This window comes from Amblyomma mixtum, chromosome 5 (assembly GCF_055824585.1).
Source record: "Amblyomma mixtum isolate Tamu chromosome 5, ASM5582458v1, whole genome shotgun sequence".
NCBI classification, from domain to species: domain Eukaryota; kingdom Metazoa; phylum Arthropoda; class Arachnida; order Ixodida; family Ixodidae; genus Amblyomma; species Amblyomma mixtum.
In genome coordinates this window covers 47,654,576-47,670,189 of record NC_143016.1, presented here as the reverse complement: position 1 = coordinate 47,670,189, position 15,614 = coordinate 47,654,576, and the positions used below count along the sequence as shown (strand labels likewise).

Genomic DNA, 15,614 nt, shown 5'->3' with positions numbered 1-15,614 from the left:
TTGTGGTCCCGCTTGCATTGAAAGAAAGTTCGTCGAACTGTAGGGCAAATTTTGGTAGCGTTTAACAGCAGCAACGAGCGCAAGGGGTGTGCAAAATATGGCTCGCGATTGAGCGTGCTGGGCAGGGTTAATTATCGCTGGGTCATAGGCCGAGGCCGGGTGAACAAGGCGCAAGGCCACATCGGCCTCAGCAGCCTCAGTCTCCGTTGGTCCGGTCTATTCGGCCGCCAGGGGGCGATCACAATCACCATGGCGTCTACCGAGACAGCAGCATTGTATGCGACAGATGAAAAAGGTATTTGCGCTGCGCAGTGCTCACTTGCGCGTGCATAAATAATGCAAGTGATGTAAACCAGTGCTCAGATGTTACAGAACCGGTCATGTTAAATTTTTAACATGTCGGCATGAGCAGTTCACTATTCCGTCCTTGCGGGCATGCAACATGTTTAGCTGCACTTCGCTTGCGGGCCGGCGATCTTGTTTTTTTGCAAGTAATCTGTTGTTTGCTGCGGATTTAATTCGTAATACTTTTTTTGCGTCTGTAAATACTGCATCCCATATTAGCATCGCCCCAAATAGCTTGCGGTTTGGGCAGCAAGCAATGCTAATTGCCGTGGTCCGCATGCGACTGCCGACGCGAGCTTATCTCGCAGGTTACAAAAATAACTGACTGCATGCAGGCTCGCCTTAAGCGCTTGTTCAAATTTTTCGTCAGTACGTAGATCGTGAGTATGCAGGTGTGTGCAGATCGAGCATGTCCCGTACTTCGTAGCTACCACGTTTGGCAGCAAGGTTTGTGAGAGGATTTTACTAGTGGTGGGTTCGAAAATAACTGGGAAAAATTAGTGAGAGGGCAGGACAGTTCAGAATGTCTAAGAATAAACGCCCGCTGTTTGTTTTTGGCGCTAAAGATGAAACTGGCAATCGGACCTTTTTCACCCTCCTATTTTGTGTGCATCATAAAATCAGGGGGCCAGAGAATTAGTGCAAATCCTTTGACCAACAATCTCACCTAGCATATGGCGCTTGCGCTGGTTGCTGCGATCTCTAGATACCTAGCACACACGCGTATGATGTGCAGCTCTCCCAAAAGCTGTAGTGTCCCTGTGTTTGCGGCGGTTTTCCCCCGTGCATGCATGGTAAGTTGCCGATTCGGCTTCTTGCATTGAGGTATGTGAAAGTAAACAAGGTAAACATGCAGCTTTAAGTGCGCAGACCGTTTTACAGGCTAGCGTAGTCCTGCGAAGTGTATGAGCTTAATTACCAGACAGCCGTGTGAAGCTGGACTATTTGGTGCATATTCGAGAACAGCATGTTGACAAAGGACACAAGGGGCGACACAACACAGGTCGCTATGTTGTGTATCGCCTCCTCTTGTGCCTCATTTCTATGCATTGCTTTTTCATACTAATTACTGACGCCTTTACTACGCACTTGATTTCACCTACCACTTCTCGACAGATTTGTGACAAGCACAGGAATTGACATTGGTCCTGGTCCAACTATAGTGTGGAAATTTGTTGTTTCTGTGTGCTTCACCTTATGTGTTATCAGTTTATGTTCCTCAGTGGTCGTAATGTGCCTTTCAGGCTCGTACATACCAGCAACACAGAGACCAGATGGAACCTGGCGCAAGGCTCGCCGTGTCAAAGATGGTTATGTGCCTCAAGAGGAGGTGCCCCTGTGAGTTGCTTTTTTATTTGTCACCATCGCCTTCATTCCCACTGCTTTTGGCATAGCTGAGTCACTTTGTAGCTACAAAGAGTAACTTGTGCTTAGGAACAGTACAGTAAATTGGTAAATTTGTTTTTGAGGAAAGGAAATGATGCAGTATCTGTCTCACATATCTCGAGGACACCTGTGTGGTAAGGGAAGGGAGGAAGGTGGGAGTGAAAGAAGAAAGGTGCTGTAGTGGAGGTCTCCAGAATAATTTCGACCACCTGGGGATCTTCAACTCTGTAACGTGCACTGACGTCGCACAGCACACTGGCCTCTTGTGTTTCGCCTCCATAGAAACGCGGCCAGTACAGATTACATGCAATTATTAGGTTTGGTTTATGGGGGTTTAACGTCCCAAAGTGACTCAGGCTATGAGGGACACCTTAGTGGAGGGCTCCATAAATTTCAACCTCCTGGAGTTTTTTAACGTGTACTGATATCACACAGTACACAGGCCTCTAAAATTTCGCCTCCATCAAAATTTGACTGCCACGGCTGGGATCAAACCCGCGGTCATTTTGAGCGTTATAGAGTGGAAATGGGAAGTCTAGTTCTGTCATGCAAGTTTAAAGCAAAACTGTGCATATTTCACTGGCTTTGGTCTCCTAATGAACTTACTTCTGAGTACAGCTTGCATTGTGCGTGCTATCGAGAATAGCTTTATTGTAATGACCTGTAAGCTTGAATTTGACCATTTGTGATAGCTATATTTAGTGAGTAATATCTAAATTAAAGTAAATTAAATGCATTGATTTCAAATCTTATTTGTTGTATGCCAAGAATAAGTGAAAGTTTTAGGTTACACTGCGATCCTTTGTTCGGCAAAATGCAAATGAATGGAAATTACATGTCAAGCAAATGTTATCTGTCACAAATATCTGTTGACTAAACTGAGAACAACAAAGCCTCAACAAATCCTGATAAGGTACTCCTGGTATTTTGAAGTCAAGTTTGGAAAACCATATTGGGAAACCATTGTGAGGATTGAGTCGAGTCTTTATGCTCTTTTCTGGAAAATGTCTCAAATAAGTTAAAGGAGTGTAGACACCTAATTTTGATAGCATGTTTTGTTATCTACAATGATGCGGCAGACACTACTATGCATGAATCAGCATGTGGTATTCGTGTACGACTGCTGAATAATTCATAATCGAGTTTTCCTGTCATGCTTTTCCTCTTTCAGTTTCAACCGCCGAACAATGGCGGCAACATCTAAGTGTGGTTATATGTCACGTGAAGCATGGAAAAACATTGATGCAATCATTGCTTCATCGTTTTAATTCTGTACAGTGCTGAAGCCAGCCTTTCTCGAGAGCTGAAATGACAATGAATGTAGAAGCAACGATCATATTGCAGTTTTTTCATGCCTCACGTAACCTATAACCACACTTTGACATCACAGTCATCGTTCGGCAATTGAAACAAAAACCAAAACAGCACAAAAAAGAAATTCAATTATAAATTATTTAGTGGTCGTAGGAGAATACTATGTGGTTATCCATTATTATAATGCCTTATGCATCATTACAAACAAGAAAACACGCACCCAAAAGTTAGGTGTCTACACTCCTTTAATTCAGAAGACAAAGGTTCATAGAAGTTTTGTGGTCTTGCTTTCATTATGCAGGTATGAAAGCAAAGGAAAACTCTGGGCCAAAAGCCAGTCCGGGCCCAAGTACCCTGTTGGGCTGTCACAGGCCGAGATTGCTGAGTATGAAGCTCGACAAGCAGCACAGCAGCAGCCCGATGCTGCGAAGAAAAAGAAGAAGAAAAAGAAGGGCGCTGCCAAGGGAGCCGAAGGTGCTGTGGAGCAGCTGGCCACATCCCTGGAGGCACAAGTGACACTTGAGGAGCCTCCTCAGCCATCAGCGGCCAGCTGCGCAGACCCTGCCAAGAAACTGCGTAGCTTGCGTAAAAAGTTGCGTGACATTGAGCAGCTGAGGAAAAGGATAGAATCTGGTGAGCTGGCCAACCCCGAACCTGAACAGCTCGAGAAAGTGGCCCGCCAGAGCGAGATCGAAGCACAGATAGAAGAGCTCGAGCTTGACGGCGTTGAATGAAGAACATCCTGGGAAGGACAGCAGGTGCCCCGAATGCTCACCACGAGTGGCATGCCCGTCTGCTGCCTGCACTGCAGCATCCCATGCCACTGGGGAAACTGCCTTGAGGAGGTGCCACTGATCGTGCTGTGCGCCCCGCCCATGGAAGCCATCATGATTTGGTCACCCAGAGAGACATAAAAAGGGGCACTGTGGCTTCTGTCCAAATGGGCGTTACTTTGCCCTGCCTACCCACTCTTAAAAGACATTATGCGACCTTGTGCACACCCCTGCGGCCAGGAGGCATTTACGAGGTTGCAGTGCATCTGCCTGCTCCCATAATCACACTTGCACTTTCCCATCAAGTCAACTCCCTTGTCCCTGTCAAAGTGAGTTTCAAGGTGGCACTGAGTTTATTTGTTCAACACGCATGTAAATGGAGTGAACTTCAGATTTGTTCCGGTGAAAAAAATGGGAATTGGTCACAACATGATTCTACGAGCGGAAGACTGGACTTGAAGCCGAGTACTCAGCGTTCTTGAAAGTGCATGTAACCCAAATGATCTCCATCCTAAACTGAAGACCGACGTGACTAAAGGACCAAGTGTTGAGTGCGAAACCGCACTGCAGGGCCTCGATATAATTGAGTGACACACATATCCCTTTGCAATTACTACCTTAATCGTGAAAAGATGAACCAGCAAAGCAGGCAAGAAGCATAGTTTTTAATTGCCAGTGGCTGTTTCCTCGACACAAGAATGGGTTTCACCCATAAACAGCAGCCTGCTGATCCGTGCACACATCCATGAGCTCACTGCAGCAGCGGCACCAAGGGCTCTAAAAGAGACCATGCAAGAAGCAATAGATTCAACATAGCTGAAAGTTGGGCGAGTTGATGCATATTCATTTCATAAGATCAGCACGTCACAAAATGAGGGGCAAAGAGGCCCTTGTCTTCTGTTGTGCTGATCTTCCAAAAGATGATAATAGGTTAGTCGCTGCAGTTCCAGAAGTGTTTTATAAGCCTCGAAGTGCGATGTTTTAGTAGGTTCGTACAGTGAAACGTGTACTAGAAGGCCCTCGTAAGTCAAGCCATACAATAAGTATTGCTGTCTCAACAAGACCATTAAAAAGAGAAACATCACTCTGAACATGTTTGAGTAGTCATTTCCTTTTGTATGGCTGAGAACGCAATGCAGTGGGTTGAAAAGTCTTCCAGTACTGATTCAACCATTCTTCCTACAACTGCTTGCAAATTGAGTGGGATAAACCCAAGCGAGCACAGAAAAACTGGATGTGAGTAGGAATCCTCTGGCCAATGTTTTATGACTTTCGGGGAACCACAAGTTTTTTTTGTAATATGTGCTGGACACAATGTTCGGCACCACTGCTAACGTAGCAGCTCGCATGCATCAAAGCAGGCTACAGTCCTGCTAGAACTAAATGTAGGGGCTTCACAGTGGAGTGCAAGAGGACTCCTGTACACAATGTTCAGTCCAAGGTGAAATTTGCTTCGTCCACTGATCACTTTCAGCGGAGACCAATGGCTTCAGTTTCTGATGGCAAGGTACTCTCTTCTGAAAGCGCCCACAGCATAGTAGTGATGTCACCATAGGTAGCCATGAGCATACATAATGAACCTGTGTTTTTCAAGCTGCCGACCGGAGAGATGTGGGTTCGATCTCGACTGGGGCAGTCACACTTCAGTGGAAACAAAATGCTAGAGGCCCATGTACTGTGCGATGTCGGTGCACAGTAACGAATTCCAGGTGTTCAAAATTATACGGCACTGCTCATAGCCCGGGTTGCTTTGGGACAATAAACCCCGTTAACCAAACCAACCGAACACAATGCACCAGGACGTGCAACACCAAGCATGCATAGCTTTGGAATGAGCATAAGGATAACTATATGTGTCATCTTGACAATCACCTCTGCTTACATTACCATCGCTAGATGCACTCAAAATGAGAAGGCAATTTGTCAGATCTGTTTGCAGCGAGCGCAACGTGATTCTGGACTTGCTTTATACTGAGCTAAAACATTTTGTTCTATGGGGTTTAACATCCCAAAGCAACGCCTGACGACGTCCTCTTCCAAGGCTTTTGGTGCTTGCAGCTATTTGAAGCTATTTGAAGGCTTTTGGTGCTTGCAGCAGCTATTTGAAGTGCTTCAAATAGCTGCTGCAATGAATGTTTTAGCATTTTACAAAGGCAGGCAGGTCTAGCAAAGAGACAAGTGCTGGTAATGTAAGAGACGAAGGTTGTTATGACAAAAATATCCTTATGTGGAGAGCACTTTCTTGGTGTAAGCTGCCATTTCTAGACTGTTTATGAAAGCGATTAGCAGAAATCGATATGTCCCACATAACAACGTGCACTAATAGTAGCTTATTTTAGCTGGAAAAGAAAAAATTAAAATATCTGTTGAACAGCCCAATTTCTATCGCCTCAATTCCAAAAAATAGAAAATCAAAGGGCACTACATACAATCTGTGCATACTACACTGCACCTAGAAAAGACGTTGCGCAAGACGGCAGTTTATGTCAAATCATTTATGACCATTGACACAAGCAGAGCACACAACAAAGTTGATGATTTGTTTTTTTTTTTAATGACATAACGGCAGCTAAGGCCAAAGAACACCATATTATAAGGTGTTTCGGTCCACTCAAGGTGGGTTCAGAAACCCATTTTCCAAGTATTGCACCCCAGACAAGCCAAGCACGAGGCCAGGAGAAAGCTTATACTGATTGGAAACGGACAGGTACCCGATGGCACTGGGAATCTAACCCCGCACCTCCCGCATCGAGACAGATGCTCAAACCACCAGGCCACCTCTTCAATGGCAACAGAGTTAAATTTTGTCTTTTTACATGATTTCTACTGCCGCAAAAAATCTCACAAGACTACTCGTGAAAGCTATCGCCTACACTGTACTGAAATACGTGCTACACACCTGACCCTGCCTGAAATTTGAAATACAATGCTGAATACAAATTTGAAATACAGCACACCTGCCACAGTATCTCTGGAGGAACCCCCAGAAAATAGAAACTTCACTTCCTCAAAACCCAGTTCAGTTTAAGAACTTTGTGTTCTTGAGTAAACCAAAAATGATAAAACAAGACCTCAGGACTAGCGCCTTTACAGCAACTGTGCCTTGTGATGGTGCTGTTAATGTGCAGGCGCTGTTGGCCTTACAGTGGCCTGTTGGAGTTGCTCCGCCTGACCAACTCTAACAGGCCTTAACAATCTGACTTGTCAGTGCCCCATTTCTTTCAAGTGTCGTTCCGGCTCCTTGGCTCCAAGTTTACTATGTCCGGTTATTTCTTTAAAGAGGCTCTGAAAGGGGCTCTACGATGATGCTACTGTGATGTTTGTCCAGCAAGGAAAAACGCATTTATTGCTGCAAAAACTGCATTCAGTCTCTTGATGTTTACACCAAGAACTCCGCAAGCACCATCTGAAAGTGAATGGCCGTAAGCCTAGCCTCCGGGATCCACGCTTGAAACGCTGTGCCAAAGCACGCAGTGTACTTGCGAGATTGGCCAGCGATGTTGATTAAATTTTTTGGCCTTTTCTATCTTATAAATGCTGTTTTCATTGAAAGTTGAATTCTTTTTCAATAGAATGCAGTAATCCATCGATACAGGCCAACTTAAAATTTGTCCTGAGTGGCCCTTTATATGCACAACTCACATTATTACCATTATTAGCATTGCCCCATAGGGCATTACAGCTGGGAAGTTACAAATATTCATGTCTGTATAGGTACAAATTAATCATTTGAAGCATGGAAAAAATTTTTGTTGCGAAAGATATAAACTTGATTGAAAACTGCTCCAATCATTAACAGTTAGAACAAAAAGGAATAGCAAACAAACAATGTCGCCCCTAAAAGAAAGTTCCTTGATCTTAAAACGGTGGTTCAGTCACTTTGATATGAAAGTTGGCAGTTGAGTACATTTTTCCAGTTTAAGTGTGGTAAATGTTGTTCGAAGACTTTTAATCTAGGATTTATTTTCCGGTTCCCAGTTCTTGTCATTTCAGTTTGCATTTGCCCTCTATCATGCTAAGTTCCCGGCTATAATTTCTTAGTACAAATGTGACTGTACTATTATAAATTTTTTCTAAGTTCTGGTGTACAGTCGCAATCGGGATGACCTGCAACACTCTGGTGACCACCTTCCCCTGGTTTGCGTTTGATAGAAAACGAATATGCTGTGCTGCAGAGTACCAGGCACACTGCTCGGCAGGATATAAAAACTTTGCAGCAGCTCCCGGCTCACATTGCTTCAGGACATCGGCCCGTACCACTTGACGCTTGTTGCAAGTCATACTGCGTGATAGTATGTGGGTCCCAACAAACTTGTCCGGGTTCCAGTACTAGATGCATGTGGCTAAAATACAGCTGTGTTTTTAAATGACTTGGCAAATGACCAAAGTTCCATTGCAAGGAACTAATAACTGATGATGCCTTATTCCCAATTCCATAACAGGTCTGAGATACCTAAGCACTTAAATTTCTTGCTTGTACTTAAAGAAATATAGACATCCCACTTTTGCTTGCGTGCTTTCTACTTCACAATGATGCGTAGACATTACACGAATCACCCAGTGGTATTTGCCTAAAGAGGCTAAATAATTTATAATTTAACTTTTTCTCTCTTCTGCTTCATTTTCATACGCTGAGCGATGGCTATGACATCAAAGACAGTATAGGTCATGCAAGGCATGAAAAAACAGTGATATAATCCCCACTTTGTTGTTTTAATTCGGTACAGTTCTAAAGCCGGCATGCCTCAAGAGCCGGAATCATATTGAGTGAAGAAACAGCGATTACACAGCTAAACCTGATTAACGAACCTCCATATAGCGAATTCCTCGATATAACGAAGTTTTTTTCAATTCGCCAGCGCCCCCATTGAAGCGTGTGAGACCTCCATGTAACGAATGCCAAGCGGCGGTTGACCTTGATGTAACGAACTCGCTAGGCCGACTGTCTGTTAGCTTGTGCCGAGTTACGAAATTTGGCTGCAGACACCACCGGCTGCGGTTCTCTTCGACATATTTGCTTCAGGAACAAAATGCAGGCATTTAGATCCAACATTCGGCCGTGTTCTCTCTAAAAAAAAAGCGACATTTCATGTCTGATGCAGCGTTTATTTTCACGATAACATTTTCATGCCAAAATCACTGTGCAGCTCGTCAGCCATGGCGGCCATGTTGGTGACGGCAGTACAGTGGCTGTAACGACAGGCAGAGGCAGCCAAACCGGAAAAATGGGCTTTCTGCGCTGCTATTAGCTTGCTTCAGCTGCCGCTTCCGGACTCACCGGACGCCGCGCGTCAATATCTGGCGGAACCAGATCGGCGGATCGGGTGTTTTGTAGCGTGAGCTACATGGGCCAGTCTCGCCGTTTCGCGTGCTCTCTAGCTCGACCATACTGCGCATGCGCGAGGAGCAAGTGACGTCACTACGGACAGCTGACGTGCCTCGCCGCGCGCGCTTGGCATCCACTGACCCAGGGAGCCATTATGCGCACTTCCTTTCCTTGAAATGATCGGAGTGTAAAACGTTGTCACCACCAACGAACACAACGAACGCTGATGGCCTATGGCTTCAGCGCCGCGTTTCCGGCACAACGTTGCCAATGCCAACGCATGCAGCGCACACCTGTCACTACCGCCACTTAGCTTAAAGCACGATTGTGGTGTCCACTGTTCCAAGAGGGCAGTTATGCACCTTCCCTCTGGTGCAGGTGTCCACTGAGATGTGAACACCTCGCCACTCCCTGCAGTGGGTTACTGCGCATGTGCAAGGAGATGGCGCTGCGTGTATAAATGTGGAGGGATACACAGCTACTGCGCCACGTTCCATGGAGGAAAAAGAGAGTCGGGCTGCTGCTGAGCGGCGCAGGAGATTTGAAAAACTCACTTCATCGGACCCCGAGGTTATCGCTTGGCAGTTAGCCGTTGAGCGTAGGAAAAATGATACCAACCTGCCAATTTCACTGCAAATGACAACTGGTACTGCACATTGTCTCGTCTTTAATTTAGTCATAGTTGCACTTACCGGAATTTCAAGGTTTAATGGAGGGAACCAAGCTAATAAAAACAATCTTAACCAAGATACACCAATACTTCATGCTATGTATAGCCTGGCATAGCAGAGCTAAGCCACTGCCAATTTTTTCTCGACGCTGGGCATCGAGTGCGTGAAAGAGCAGCCGTATCCCGGCCGTTGCCGCGGCAGTCGCGCTATCAGACATCGAATAATGGGGTTTCCTGTAAACATTTTCAAAATGATTTCACCTACATTTATTTCTTATTTTGGTTTCTGTTCTGCATTGCCCTTGCGAGTCTTCTCGTGAAAACTGCATGCAATGAAAACCTGGATGTAATGAAAAATCCCGGACTTTTTCAACTTCGTTATATCCAGGCTTAACTGTATTGCAGTTTTCTTCATTCCTCACATGATATCAAAGCCATCGCTCGGCTGTTGAAACCAAAACCAGAGCAGATGAGAGAAGGAATTCAATTGAGTAGTTGTTTAGCCGTCAGAAGCGAATACCATGTGGCAATCCTTACATAATAGTGTCTTACGCATCATTACAAACTTGAAATTGCACTTGAAATTTGGTGTCTACACTCCTTACAATGATATCTTTAATTCTTTACCTCTACTAACAACTACAGTGCATTCTTGCAAACACATACTTAATAGCATTTTGCTCAAGACACACTAGCCATTCCTCAAAGCATGAAAGTTCTCACTCATGCTGCAAGTTTCTGACCCCTCACCTAATGAGCAGATAGCCACCAGCTCAGTGATGCCACTCAGAATTTCAGCAATAATCAGCTGTGAAGGCTTGCCAGGCACTATCACTTCCTGCAGCGCGACAGGTTACGACTTTCAAAAACACATCCCTAGCTGACTACCTTCATTCTTAACCCCCTTCCTTTCCCACAGCCAATAGGAACATTCTGGTAAACCCCCTTTACATTCCCCCTCCAGTCTTAAAGCATATCTCTGATATTCCCAGGAGCAGACAAATGTTCGTTTTACAACAATGTCACTTGAGTTTTGTTGCATTCACTCCATAAAACCTGTTGAATGCTACTTCTACACATTCCACAATTAAAAACATTTCCTGCTCTGTGGACAAGTGTTACAAACATGCAGAAAAGATGGGCCAAGACAGTGTCCATGTCAGAAATAGTGCTACAGAGTGAATCATAATATTTAGGTACGTTCCCCTATACCAACTAGGTGCAGTTTTCTTCCAGAACATCAAATGCAAGCGGCCTTGTGCGAGAGAAACAGGTCTGCCGACACTCATACACCAATAAACCTGTGGCCCTCTAATGGCCAACCGGTTTTTTAATGGAAGAAACGAGAATGCCCAAATGTAAAGCAAGTTTCTAGGGGTGTGTTTTCAAATAAGAAAATTTTTGAATAGCAGTCTGTGCAATTTGTCAAATAAATCAAATATTGCATGTTCAAAATTATTTGAAATTCATCAAATATGTTCTCAAGTTTTCAAATAATTGGCATAAAGTTCGGGTAAGGCACACCACAGTTTATTCTGATGACTGTTTCAAGAACAGGGCCCACTCTGAAGCCACACAGTATGCTGTTATGGTATGGAGCGCCCGACTTCATTAGGTGTGTACACAGTCTTGCTGGTATCACAGTCAGCCAATGCAATGTACCGCTGTGTGTTTCGCCTTGCAGGTAGAAAGAGATGTCAACTGTTGAGGAAGAAAATCAGAGCGAGCCACGACGACAGCGAAGATGAATCTTTTAATTATCAATATACAGAGAATTCTGTTTTTATGTGCGGGAATTTAAAAAATTCCTGTGCGCAAACTACTGGCCTAATCGAGAGCAAACTTCGCTCACGGGGTAGCATATTATGGTCTACGTTATTTGAGATGTAATTAAACGTCGGTACTTGCCTGCATTTCCTGAAATTAAGAAGAAACTGCTGTCAACTGCGAGTAAAGCTGTCGCAGACGAGAGCTATACGCGAGCCGAGCAGCTGGTTTGACAGGGCGCGCCATCTGCCGGAAGACGAGGCAAACGACGTCCCGGCTCGTCTGCTCGTCGAATGTCGCCTTCCGGCAGATGGCGCGCCCTGTCAAACCAGCTGCTCGGCTCGCGTATAGCTCTCGTCTGCGACAGCTTTACTCGCAGTTGACAGCAGTTTCTTCTTAATTTCAGGAAATGCAGGCAAGTACCGACGTTTAATTACATCTCAAATAACGTAGACCATAATATGCTACCCCGTGAGCGAAGTTTGCTCTCGATTAGGCCAGTAGTTTGCTCACAGGAATTTTTTAAATTCCCGCACATAAAAACGGAATTCTCTGTAGAAACAATAGACCTTGTTTGCTCTTCAACAGCCTGGATAATTTTGATCATGAAATGTTTTGAGACTGCATAATTTTTGTTGACTGAAAATAAAATGTAAAGACACCAAGAAAAAAAGAGAGAGAAACACAATGTTTCGGCACCAGTACAGATTTGCAGACTCTGCAACTGGCCCCTGTGAACTACAGAACGGGTGTGGACAATCTAGTAAAAAAAATTCAGTTTTCAACGAGACCTGAGAATTGGACCTCGGAGCAGAGGGTGTCCTCACCCGGTGGACCATGGTCCTAAAACTGGGGTACAGTCATGCCTCGTCAATACGACACCTATTAATATAGAACAACTCGAATTATGGACAATTTTATGGGGACCAAACTTTTTAAATGCACTTATGACTAGTTAATATGGAAATTCGTTTTCTGGACAGTGGACAGGGTGAAAATGCACACAGCCCATTGGGACCAATTTTATTTTTGTCCCGCTAAAATGTGCAGCGAGGAGAACAAAATCTCGACAGCCCCTAAAATATGTGCCATTACTTGTATTTTGAGTGCAAGGCACCTGCGAAAGGTGGCACAAATGTGCAGATGCCGTAGTTACGGCCTCTCCACATTCAGCAGCTGTCAGCCTATCGTGTACAGGGTTTTTGAAATGAAGAGTCATAGTAAGAGGAACTTTGTCACGTTATGAAGTGATATTACGCATCACATATATGCCTGCGGGCACTTCAAACGTGCTTCTATTTGCAAGGCATTATTTTAAAGATAAAGCCGACCAGAATAATGCACTTCAAACATGCTTCAATCTGAATAGCATTATTTTAAAGATAGGCGACCAGAATAATGCACTCGGAGCTTCCAACATTGCCAGATTCCCACTTTTCTGCACGTACTATGCACAGAAACAGACTGTAATCATTGTGTCTGTTCAGAATATTTCTTTCATGATTTGTTATTACGGATGACTTGCTTTATAGATACTTTTGGTCGCGAACACAAGTGTTCATATTAACGAGGCACGACTGTAATCGTTTAGTATGAATATTTTTATAAATTAAGAAGAACTTCTTGATGGGCGAGTTGGTGCATACTGTTGTAGGTACGAATCTTCTGAACGTGAACTTCTAGAGGCATATCACATCAAGGCAAGGGGTGATAACTGTGTGAGTGACACATCCGTTTCACTGTACAATGCGGAAAAGAATTTTTTGGAGCGTTTCTGATGGTTTGTCGCGCAGGGTTTGATTTGCCGCCTTATCCTCTCTTTCCTCTCTTTGTAGGCACGTGTGCACACTGCCTATAAAGCGGCACTGAATCTAATAAACACCAGTTGATAGTTTGCGCTCTTTCAGTCTCCCTCGTGTGTTTTCCTGTGTGTGTCTTTTGTGCGCAATTCGTACCTACAACATTTTTATAAATAGCGAAGATTCGTAAAAGTAGTCAGTTCGTATTTGATTCTGTTACTTCGGCAGCAAAGCTGCATTATTTGTATTCAATTCAGTTTTGAGAAAGCACTATTTCCAAACCTTGTATAAATTCTGCATTGAAATCTACTTTTATTCACAAAATGTCATCAGTGCCCATTGCATCAGGCTTAAAACACTGATTTAGTGAACATGCAGGATACAGTGTCATTTACTACTGTAAATTCGGGTCAGCATACCTGTTTTGACTCGCTGGTATGGCCGCAAGTGGCACTAAGTCAGGAAGCCTGCTGGCCCACTAGTGAAGAAAATATTGAAGTGAAAAAGGGGAAAACACATATTATCACATACTCAGGTGTTCAGTATAAGTTTAAATTACCTTTGTAAGCATACTCCAGAGCACTGGACACAGTTCGCATGTCTGCCTCAATGCTCTTTGCCCAGTTTTCAATGTCACCAAGTTCCTGCATGCCAAACAAGCAAGAAAAAATGTTTGCCTAGACTTACTCCGAACCACAATGAACTAACTAAACTTAAATCCACAAACACACCGCTCTACAAAAGCACACAAGAGGCTACTCATTGCCTTGGTCCATTCAGCAACTCTACAATAGCACCAAAATCTCCCACGAGAGTGTCCAGAGAACTGTGTAAACCCTGTGTGTATATAGGCTGTTCAAGCAGACAGCTGAGATAGCGTGCATTAAAATGTGGTTTATGGGCCCAGGCTGAGTTTGAAATACTAGTTTTTCAGGCCGAATACAGTCTGCATGCACCAATGCAATGCTCAACTCTGAACACAAGTAAAAGACATGCCAGTGATACTACAGGTACACACTGAGCTTTCGAGCACTACTGAGCTTTGCAGCTTCCAACAAAGCCACACGGGCACATAAAACGTATCTTTCATTGGTCATATGACATTTAAGGCCAAGAATCAAGGAGATGTTTGAAAAAGTTGCACAGTTCACATACGAAAGGAGCTTACACATAATAAAGAAACGCATTTTCAGAGATATTTTGAAAAGACAACAAGAAAATAATGCACTGATATGAATTCCACACTTATTCTTGCCCACAAGCTCGAATAGCTCAATTTTCATAGTTTTTTTTACTCATGCAGCCAGTTGATATTACCTTCAATGCATGGTTAAAGTTGTCTACCAGATGAAGCCAGTTTGATGCTTGTTTGCTGAAATTGGTGGCATTAGCATGTAACTGCTTAGCCTCAGCATCTAGTTTCCTTTGGTTCAAGTAGGCTTGTGCCACTCTGGAACATGGTCAAGAACAGATATATTCACAAATCATCCGCCGCCTCAAGTACAGGGTCAGAGCTAGTTCATTTGAGAAATCAAGGCGACCATAAATGCCCACCCGACGTTTAGATGGTCTACCATAGCAGCTGTCAATGCACTTGCAGCGGCTGTGGCTTCCTTTTTCTTTCGATCTGAAAATTAAATTCATCAGTTTCACAAGTCGAGAACACATCTGCGATATGACGCGCGCACCTTGTTCTTCTCTCCTCAAATGCTGTCGTTGCTGGTGTTCTTTCAGAAGGCTAGACAGCATGATGTACTATGCCCTGCGACTGCAAAACCTGCGAACTGCAAGAGAACGGCGCACAGCGCGAAAATTAATTAAATGAAAGCTCGCACTTCAAAAACAGCTGCACATATTAATATCGATTCATGAAACTCAAAACACACTGGAAATTATATTCGCTTATTGTCTTCAGATAAAAAAAAGTCGGACCCTTTATCCTATCAGCTCAGTTGTGACTGGGGGCAGACCCGTGGCATACAAACGAAAGCACCCGTTCTACCCGCGGGTGCATAAACCGCAAATGTGTGCAATCAAGCGTATCAGACGAAGTCCTACGTTCGTCGACGTGATATTGCATATTTCATCCTCCACGTCCAACCACCACACTTACAATGCTATCAAGTATATCAATTAGTGACACGCACATCCACCTCGATAACCGTACCCGCCGTCACGATGGTCGCAATGTCCACCGATGTCCACAGGACCACAGCTAGCCACAGCCGCCGCTC

General features: G+C 44.2%; 2 protein-coding genes across 3 annotated transcripts; one reads left to right on the top strand and one right to left on the bottom strand.

Annotated features, from left to right (window-relative positions):
• Positions 1-138: 138 nt before the first annotated feature.
• Positions 139-4,909, top strand: Pym (partner of Y14 and mago). The gene is made up of 3 exons (XM_089544313.1): positions 139-295; positions 1,590-1,683; positions 3,347-4,909. The coding sequence occupies exons 1-3, from the start codon at positions 250-252 to the stop codon at positions 3,777-3,779; spliced, it is 573 nt and encodes a 190-aa protein (XP_089400439.1). The 5' UTR covers positions 139-249; the 3' UTR covers positions 3,780-4,909.
• Blos1 (biogenesis of lysosome-related organelles complex 1 subunit 1) lies at positions 4,464-15,587 on the bottom strand. 2 transcript variants are annotated; one of them, XM_089544311.1, is made up of 7 exons: positions 15,528-15,587; positions 15,069-15,164; positions 14,935-15,007; positions 14,698-14,830; positions 13,940-14,024; positions 13,800-13,858; positions 4,464-11,515 (listed from the first exon to the last, which is right to left on the bottom strand). In XM_089544311.1, the coding sequence occupies exons 2-6, from the start codon at positions 15,127-15,129 to the stop codon at positions 13,839-13,841; spliced, it is 372 nt and encodes a 123-aa protein (XP_089400437.1). In that variant the 5' UTR covers positions 15,130-15,164; positions 15,528-15,587; the 3' UTR covers positions 4,464-11,515; positions 13,800-13,838. The 2 variants fall into 2 exon arrangements, with proteins under 2 accessions (XP_089400437.1, XP_089400438.1); XM_089544312.1 differs by having other exon boundaries at positions 4,464-4,595.
• Positions 15,588-15,614: the final 27 nt, after the last annotated feature.

What these genes read in the sequence shown, in the direction of transcription:
- Pym (XM_089544313.1), top strand. Translation starts at nt 250, where the DNA reads ATGGCGTCTACCGAGACAGCAGCATTGTATGCGACAGATGAAAAAG. An exon ending in GTATGCGACAGATGAAAAAG is followed by an intron (nt 296 to 1,589) that starts GTATTTGCGCTG and finishes TGTGCCTTTCAG; the next exon opens with GCTCGTACATACCAGCAACA. An exon ending in CCTCAAGAGGAGGTGCCCCT is followed by an intron (nt 1,684 to 3,346) that starts GTGAGTTGCTTT and finishes TTCATTATGCAG; the next exon opens with GTATGAAAGCAAAGGAAAAC.
- Blos1 (XM_089544311.1), bottom strand. Translation starts at nt 15,129, where the DNA reads ATGCTGTCTAGCCTTCTGAAAGAACACCAGCAACGACAGCATTTGAGG. An exon ending in GTAGACCATCTAAACGTCGG is followed by an intron (nt 14,831 to 14,934) that starts GTGGGCATTTAT and finishes ACCATGTTCCAG; the next exon opens with AGTGGCACAAGCCTACTTGA. An exon ending in TCTGGAGTATGCTTACAAAG is followed by an intron (nt 13,859 to 13,939) that starts GTAATTTAAACT and finishes TTTCTTCACTAG; the next exon opens with TGGGCCAGCAGGCTTCCTGA.